The sequence below is a fragment of the Eleginops maclovinus genome, chromosome 22, assembly GCF_036324505.1.
Source record: "Eleginops maclovinus isolate JMC-PN-2008 ecotype Puerto Natales chromosome 22, JC_Emac_rtc_rv5, whole genome shotgun sequence".
NCBI classification, from domain to species: domain Eukaryota; kingdom Metazoa; phylum Chordata; class Actinopteri; order Perciformes; family Eleginopidae; genus Eleginops; species Eleginops maclovinus.
In genome coordinates, this window is record NC_086370.1 from 20130602 (window position 1) to 20138162 (window position 7561).

The window sequence follows — 7561 nt, forward strand, 5'->3', positions numbered from 1 at the left end:
ACACAGAGGATTAAAACTGGCTGCTCTCTAAAATGGAAATGTGGGGCCTATACACGCGTTCACGGCTTGTATTAATTATGGACTCATTTGCATTTACCCCGTTATAATTAGGGGGGGGGGGGGGGTTCAACAAGCTTTTAAATAAAAGTGTTACTAATTCAAATGAGAGAAAACAGGAATATAGAGTTTGTAATTTGCTGGTGTACATGCATCTAAGAAAAGATGTCGACTCCCTGTTGGGAATCACACTGAGACAGAAGCCACTAATAGATATGACTTAACGGATCTTTATTGGATGAACATGTATGTAAGGGTGGTTCGCCTTTAAGATACATTCAACATCTTACTGTCATTTTGGAGCTAACAAATCCACATTTTTCCTCTCCAAAAATTAAAAATGCTCTGACTCCAATTTCAAGCCAAGTGCTGCGGTTCAAACATGTCCAATATATCACGACAATGCCCAAGAGAGGAGGTCTGGTTTGAAAATGTAGAGAGGTTAGAATAATAATAATAATATCCGGAAAACAAACTGCATCTATATTTTAGAGTTTTATCCCCCCCCCCCCTCCCGAGACATTTCAAATTGCCAAAACATTTTTTTCTGAGTAAAACAACGTATATAAAAGCTGAACCTTATGGCCAATTTGTTCTCTTTGGAATATTTGGAAAGATTTACATACAGGGTTTTTTGAATCTTTTTTTTTCTCCCAAAGTGGTAATAAACAATTTCAAATTCGGAAAGAAAAAAAAAACACCAACTAAACATGGTCACTGTAACTGACCCAAATACATATTTACATATTTCAGCTCCGCGATGTAGCTGACTAAAAATCTCTGTCATCCTAAAATAACAAATTTCAGAAATAAAAACTTTACAGGATTTGATTTGGGGTTTCGGAGGTAAAGAGGGCAGTTCCTGTCGAGGGGAAAATATTCCTCCCATCCAGAGAGCTGCTGGTCGAAGGAGTTTGGTTGAAGTGACTTTTTTTTTTGTAGTTTTCAAAAACAGTTTGGTTTTCTTAAGGTCATCCAAGAATCAGCGTCTTTTAAAAACCCATTCTTCATCGTCAGGAAACTGCTCCTGATGTTTGCTCTCCTCGGGATTCGAGGGACGGTTTCTCTTCAATTTTTTGTTTTTAAAAAGACCGAGAGGGTAAAACAAAGTCCGATTGCTGCAACCTTATGGTTCATAAACTCTTATTGTCTTTCAAAAACAAGCAATATGCTAATCTGGAAAATAAAAGAAGCTGACGAGCAGGGTAGGGAAGAGGAGGAAGAAAAAAAAGAAAGCCCGATCACAAGACTTGGAACCTCCAGGAGGCCTGGTCTTTGTAGTCCAAGCAGTCTGTGGTGTTAAAGTTGAGCTTCCACGAGGAGGCTGCAGTCTGCTCTTTGTAATCCAGGCAGTCAGAGGAGTTGAAGGCCAGGCCGGAGCCTCCGTACGCCTGGTGGTGATGGTGGTGGTGGTGGCCCGACGACTGGCTGATGTGGTGGTGCGGGTGGCCGGACATGGAGGAGGCCGTCATGGGGCTGAGCTGGTGGGGGTGGTGGTGGGAGTGCATGGGGGCCAGGTAGGAACCACAATCCACGCCGCTGAAGTAAGAGCTGGACGGGGTGGGGTAGCCCTGTCCGTACCCCGGAGTCTGGTTATAGGACATGGGGTAGGAGGTGGCGGCGGCTGCAGAGCCTGACATTGAACGCTGCATACAGGAGGCGTTAGACGGGGGTCCGGGCTCGGGGATCGGGGCCACCGCAGGAGCAGGAGCGTTTCCGGGGGAGATAGCAGGGCTCCAGATGGAGGAGACGGTGCTGATGGAGGTAGAGGTGCTGCTGAGCGCCGCAGGGCCCGTCTGATTGGTGGAGGAGGATGAGGACGAGGACGAGCCGGTGCTGGAGACGGCGGGTGGAGTGAACTGTCCGCTGCTCTCGGAGCCGGTGCTCTCCCGGGCCGGGGACGACTTCTTCTTGGGCGGCCGGGCTTTGGCACTGTTGCCGCTCTGCTGCTGCTGGCGACACTTGGCCCTCCGGTTCTTGAACCACACCTTAAAAGAAGAACAGCCAGGAGTTAGAAACCGTACACACACACACACACACACACACAACCTCTGCATTTCAATAACCTTTGTGTCGTCTTCCCCTGTGCATTTTTTGTCCTGGTTTGATTATTTACCACTTGAATCTGGGTTACGCCAACTTCATTTTAACTCATGACCACCATCAAGTAGTGGTCTTGTTTTTTTTCTAGATCATTGTATGAAATCATCTGTGGTGTTGTTGTTGTTGTTGTTGTTGTTGTTGTTGTTGTTGTTGCAATGAGACTAAAATCACAGCAAAAATATTTGTTTTTAAAGTCAAATTTGACCCAAAGATATCAGGAAGGTTATATAAGAAATTTTAACACACACACACTCCCTCCCAGGCCATGCTGGGAGTACATTATGGAGGAAAATTGAGGGTTATTAGCCATCAAGGTTCATTTCCACCCAGGCCCCTTGGCTCGGACCAGCCAGGGGTCTAATTTCATACCTGGTAGACGGCTCTAAGATAACAGGCTATTGGGTTTCACCACACAGTAGGGTAACTCTAGAGCACCAGAGGGTAGGATCATGTAGAGCATTTTGTTTCACACACACATTCTGAGAATAACTCAAATTGTGCGTGTGAGAGAGAGGCCTGCCTTGGTTTTCCCCCTAATGCCTTTTCAAGAGCAGTATTTGTTCAACATCGCAGCACAACAGTGAGTTGTTTGTGGAGTTTTTGTTAGCATACTCCTCACCTCTTCAGTATAGATCCCCATATTTGATCTCAAATTACATAACCTTCAGTTAGCCTGGATCAAATAACAATGAACAATTCAGATAGAAATAAAGCCTTTGTAATCTGGAATGCAGTTTTGTTTACATCGATGTGTACAGTTGTATCCGTTTGAGCTATTCATCAAATAAAGTGAACAAATAGTTGAGCGGAGTTAACATAAAACAGGTGGGAAAAGGAGGTTGTGTATTAAAAACACCTAAATGCAACTATCTCTGTACAACTACTAATACATTATAGTTACTTCCAACGTAACTAATCAACAAAACCAGTCTGTAAATGTATTTCCAGTCATTACTTCACAACAATCAATCAATCAATTATTATCCTTTTAAAAAAAGGGGCTTTAATCACTGATTTCATGAGCTACCAGGTCTGAAAAGTTATTATTTTCCTCGTAGGATAATTATATAACCCTTCTGTTCATGTTATACATAGGGTTTTACCAATATGTACTGCTATACATACGACAAAGACTTGGCTCCTAATCGGATTTGTCAGTGACGTTAGACACCGGAAGTTTATTTTTAGCCAGCTAGCCAAAACCGTAGCCAGCTAACGTTAGGGTTAACTGTTAATAAGCCTAACACAAATCATATCGGTAATAGTTTATTTCCACAAAGTAAGCGACATTTAAATCATTATTTTGATTTAATAATTCTCATCTCAAGGAGTATAATATAAATACATAGCTATGAACTATTCCACGTTTAAAATAAATACGTTATTAATTACGTTTGAGTTGGCTAACAAGTGCACCACTTAGCAAAACAGTTAGCTTAATGTCCGTTTAAAACCGTTAGCTTGAATTCACAAGCATTTAAAGGTCACAGTTAGTATTTTAACAGCACTCTTTTACAGTGTTATGGTTAATTAAATATCGTGGTATTTATATAAAACAACTTTTTTATGTTAGCTAATTAAACATTTTATCCTCAGAAGTTAGTTTCCAAAGTTAGGGGCATGTTTTCGGGACGTTTCCACGATTTAATTGAACTCACGGAGGAGCTTTATTATGTACCTGGACTCTGGACTCCGGCAGGTTGATCTTCAGTGCGACCTCCTCCCGCATGAAGATGTCCGGGTACCGGGTCTTCCCGAACAGAGCCTCCAGGATGTCGAGCTGAGAGCGGGTGAAAGTGGTCCGCTCCCTCCGCTGCTTCCTGGGAGTCGCTGCAAAAAAAACAAACAAAAAACACACACCGGAGAAACGTAAATAAAACGACCTTACAGAGAAAACTTTACTACAGAATCCCAAATTTAAAATGTTATCTAGATCACTATCTTCACATGTATTAGCCTGTAATGTGTTTAGTCTTTTTTAGTCGTGAATTATTAGTAGATGTGCCGCGTTTTGACTTTTAGGCTTTCTGTTTGTTAGGCCTAACTGCCCAGGGACAACGGATGTAAATTAGCATGGTTGCTAACATCAGGCAACGCTCATTAAGTTACATTGTCCATATCAAATATTTAACTAAAATAAAGTTAGGCCTATTACTGTGGATAAATAAAGACAAGTTACATATCTTTATTTTAAAATTGATAAAAGAATCAGTATTCAACTAAAAGCCTGTTTTACATATCATTTTAAACAGTTTAACGTTTAATTTGCTTTAAAAGTCGAGCTAGTTTTACATCATACTTACACTGGTCAAATAAGTTTGTTTTAACTCGTTGTTTCATATGCATTATTATTAGTATTATAACCAGCGATATCGACTTAAAATACAGTAAATAAGTTGTAAATAAAACGGTCTTCATGATACCAGGAGTCAGTGCTTTCATGTGAAATATCTGGATATGTTTTCGGCTGCACTGCGTGCATTTTAAATTGTAGTTCATGTTCTTCAGGATTTCTGCAGCTAAACAGGGTGCATGCATGTTTAATACTACGGATTTTCCTCATTATGGCTGGTGCATTAATGACTCTTACATGGGTAGCCCACGGAGGGGTGCAGCAGGTCCATGGCCGCGCCGCTGAGCCCCAGGCCGTTGACGCCGTAGGGGGGCTGTTTGAGGTAGGACATCATGCTACAGGCGGTCACTGCTCCACCCAGCTCAGGCCAGTGGTTCGGTTTCCCCCGATGCTGCAGCTTGACGGGACAGGGGACCGATTCAAGAAACTGAACACAGGAGGAAATGTTATTTAGTGCCGAGAAAAGTAGCTCAATTACATCCAAAATGCACAAAAAATATTAAGGAAAGACATTTATTCTCATAAATAATTCAACGCTTTTGCTGCGTTTTGTTATTGTGATGCAGCTCGACGGGACAGGGGCAGATATTCGTTAACACTTTACAGTTAAGGTGTGCAAATGCAGGTGCTGTAATCTTTGTTTTTGTTTGAGAAAATTGATCAATTGTATCCAAAATGCAAACGGAATATTTAGGAAATACTTGGGTTTGAAATCAGAAACTCAAGCGTTGTGTCGTATTTCTCATATCAGCGGATGAAGCTTCACTCCATTTTAAAAATCTATTCCAGCATAATTGAAATGAGCATCATTGCAATACTTCCTAAGATTAATATTATTGTATAGTTGCAGTGGGATATATAAGCATGAATTATTGGAGGATAAACTGATCATTTAGAAGCCCTTTATATCCCTTCAGGAGTATTGGATTTTTGTTGGGAGGATAACCGGGTCAAACGGCTCCAATACTCACGACTCCAGCGGAGCAAAAATAAACCCCCCAAAATTATACAGACTGCAGACTTTAAACTTTTACTGGAAACGTTTAATGATATGATAAAAAAGGAAGGAAAGCTGTTGCCTTTTTGCGTTGTTATTTCCAACAATGATCCTAAAATCGATGTGTTTGGAAACATATATATTAAATGTGTGTTTATTTCTCCAAGTTGTTTCCATATTTTAATGACCAGTGCTCCACCTCCTACCTGAAGAGTATTTATTGTATGTGCATTTTAATACAGATCGGCCAGTATACTGTTTGCACCTTTTCCCAAACTTTTTTCACGTTCTAAAAAAACAACATCTTTATTTTCTATTGAAAACTTGCAGCGTTATTTATTGCCACTTGTTTTTCTGCCATCGTGTTTAAAGGATATTGATGGTAAAATACAGCCTTTCTTAAAAACTCGTAGCGTCCTGAGTAAAATGTGTGTGTTTACTGAGTGTGAAGGCCTGCACTAACACACACACACACACACACACACACACACACACACACACACACACACACACACACGCATGTAAAAGATGACTATGGATGCTGTTTGATAATCTATAAAATCACAGCTGAAGTTGTACTCGGGGATTCTGTTTGTTTCATGTCGTCTAACTTTGTGTACATTACAAATAGGCTGCTGTGGATCTCCAGAGCTCGGCTGAAATGATCTGTATTGCCAAGAAATAAATCTCAATTTATTTTATTTACTTTCAAGAGGAATATCTGAGATGGCCATTACCATGATTCCTAAAATACGTTTACTCTAGACCCACTTTTTATTCATTCATTTTGCTTCTTTGGATAAAACGTCTAATTGTCTCTTTACTTCCATCAGAGTAAAACACCAATAGTTATACAATATAACTCCGTAAGTCACAACTATGATTTGTATCTTTTCAGTGGTTTTATTATACCATAGGCTGTTTAATTATAGGCTCAACTCTTTTCGGTGTGTTTGTTCCTCTCACTGAACTAAGGGTTACATTTTAGGGAATAAAACACATCCCAACCGGCTGCAGAAAATACACGTTATCCACTAAATCATTGAACATTAAATATACATCCAGGAAACACTGATAATATTGTAAGGCGTGAAATGTATTATTTAAAAGCTGATCTTAAAGTTAGATTTTACCTTCAAGTGAAGAATTTTCCACCCCCCAAAAAATACGCCCTGAAAGTCGAATCGTGTGAATTAAATTAGTGAGATTATTCTAACAATGACTGACCGAGTACTGCAGAGGCTTTATAGCCGTATTTCAGCCCTGGCAGGCCGGGGAGAGAAAGGCGAGATCTCGGTGCAAATGAACTCAATTACAATTTAGATTAGACCTCCGGGGAGAAGCGTTTCAGAAGGGCTCTTATCAGCAAAATAAATTAACAAAAACCAAAACACGCCTCTCCAATTATCTGCTAAATGCTTCAAACGCTTTAATGGCCAATTGCTCTCCAATAAAACTGAACTGGAATAGAAATATGAAAATTATCTACTCCGGAGGACGTTGATTCAATTTATCCGGTTCAGGTCGGAGTCCTCCACGGTGCAGATTAATTGATATCTCGGCTAAACAAATAACATAATCACATAAAACGTGAGCTGTTGCAAAGTGGAACAATTCACCTCACATGTCACACTTTACATTTCCTAATTTAGTTTGAAAAAGTGACTTTTCTGTCGCTTCAACACTTCAGCTGTTCCTGTTTCTGACGCATAGTTGTGTTGTTTGGAGTAAAAATGCGTAAAAACTGCAGATAATCCGCATTAAATGAGTGAAAAGTGAAGAAACGTTACCTTGTTTTTCTCCTCTTCCCTTCTCCCGAGCTCCCGGGCCACCAGAAGCAAGCAGCAGTAAAATTATCCAGCAGGAAGAAGTCTGCACGAACTCAAACAGACTTGCTCAAAAACAAACAACAACGCGCAGAACCGAGCAGCATCACGCAGAAAAACACGCAGATATATCAGCACGCGTTTCCGGGTGTTTTTGCAGCCAAATAAATCAGACTCATTTGCTTTCAGGGGGCTTGTCGCTGTCTGTCAGAGTGTTAGGTGATT

At 40.6% G+C, this 7561-nt stretch overlaps 1 protein-coding gene across 1 annotated transcript; it reads right to left on the bottom strand.

Annotated features, from left to right (window-relative positions):
- Positions 1 to 271: 271 nt before the first annotated feature.
- Positions 272 to 7561, bottom strand: otx1 (orthodenticle homeobox 1). The gene is made up of 4 exons (XM_063875042.1): positions 7301 to 7561; positions 4751 to 4940; positions 3839 to 3990; positions 272 to 2045 (listed from the first exon to the last, which is right to left on the bottom strand). The coding sequence occupies exons 2-4, from the start codon at positions 4845 to 4847 to the stop codon at positions 1299 to 1301; spliced, it is 996 nt and encodes a 331-aa protein (XP_063731112.1). The 5' UTR covers positions 4848 to 4940; positions 7301 to 7561; the 3' UTR covers positions 272 to 1298.

Bases quoted from the DNA above. Each gene is read 5' to 3' on its own strand.
- otx1 (XM_063875042.1), bottom strand. From the start codon at position 4,847: ATGATGTCCTACCTCAAACAGCCCCCCTACGGCGTCAACGGCCTGGGG. The intron at 3,991-4,750 runs GTAAGAGTCATT...TTTTTTTTGCAG, and splicing joins CCCCTCCGTGGGCTACCCAT to CGACTCCCAGGAAGCAGCGG. The intron at 2,046-3,838 runs GTACATAATAAA...TCTTCTTTTAAG, and splicing joins TGCCGGAGTCCAGAGTCCAG to GTGTGGTTCAAGAACCGGAG.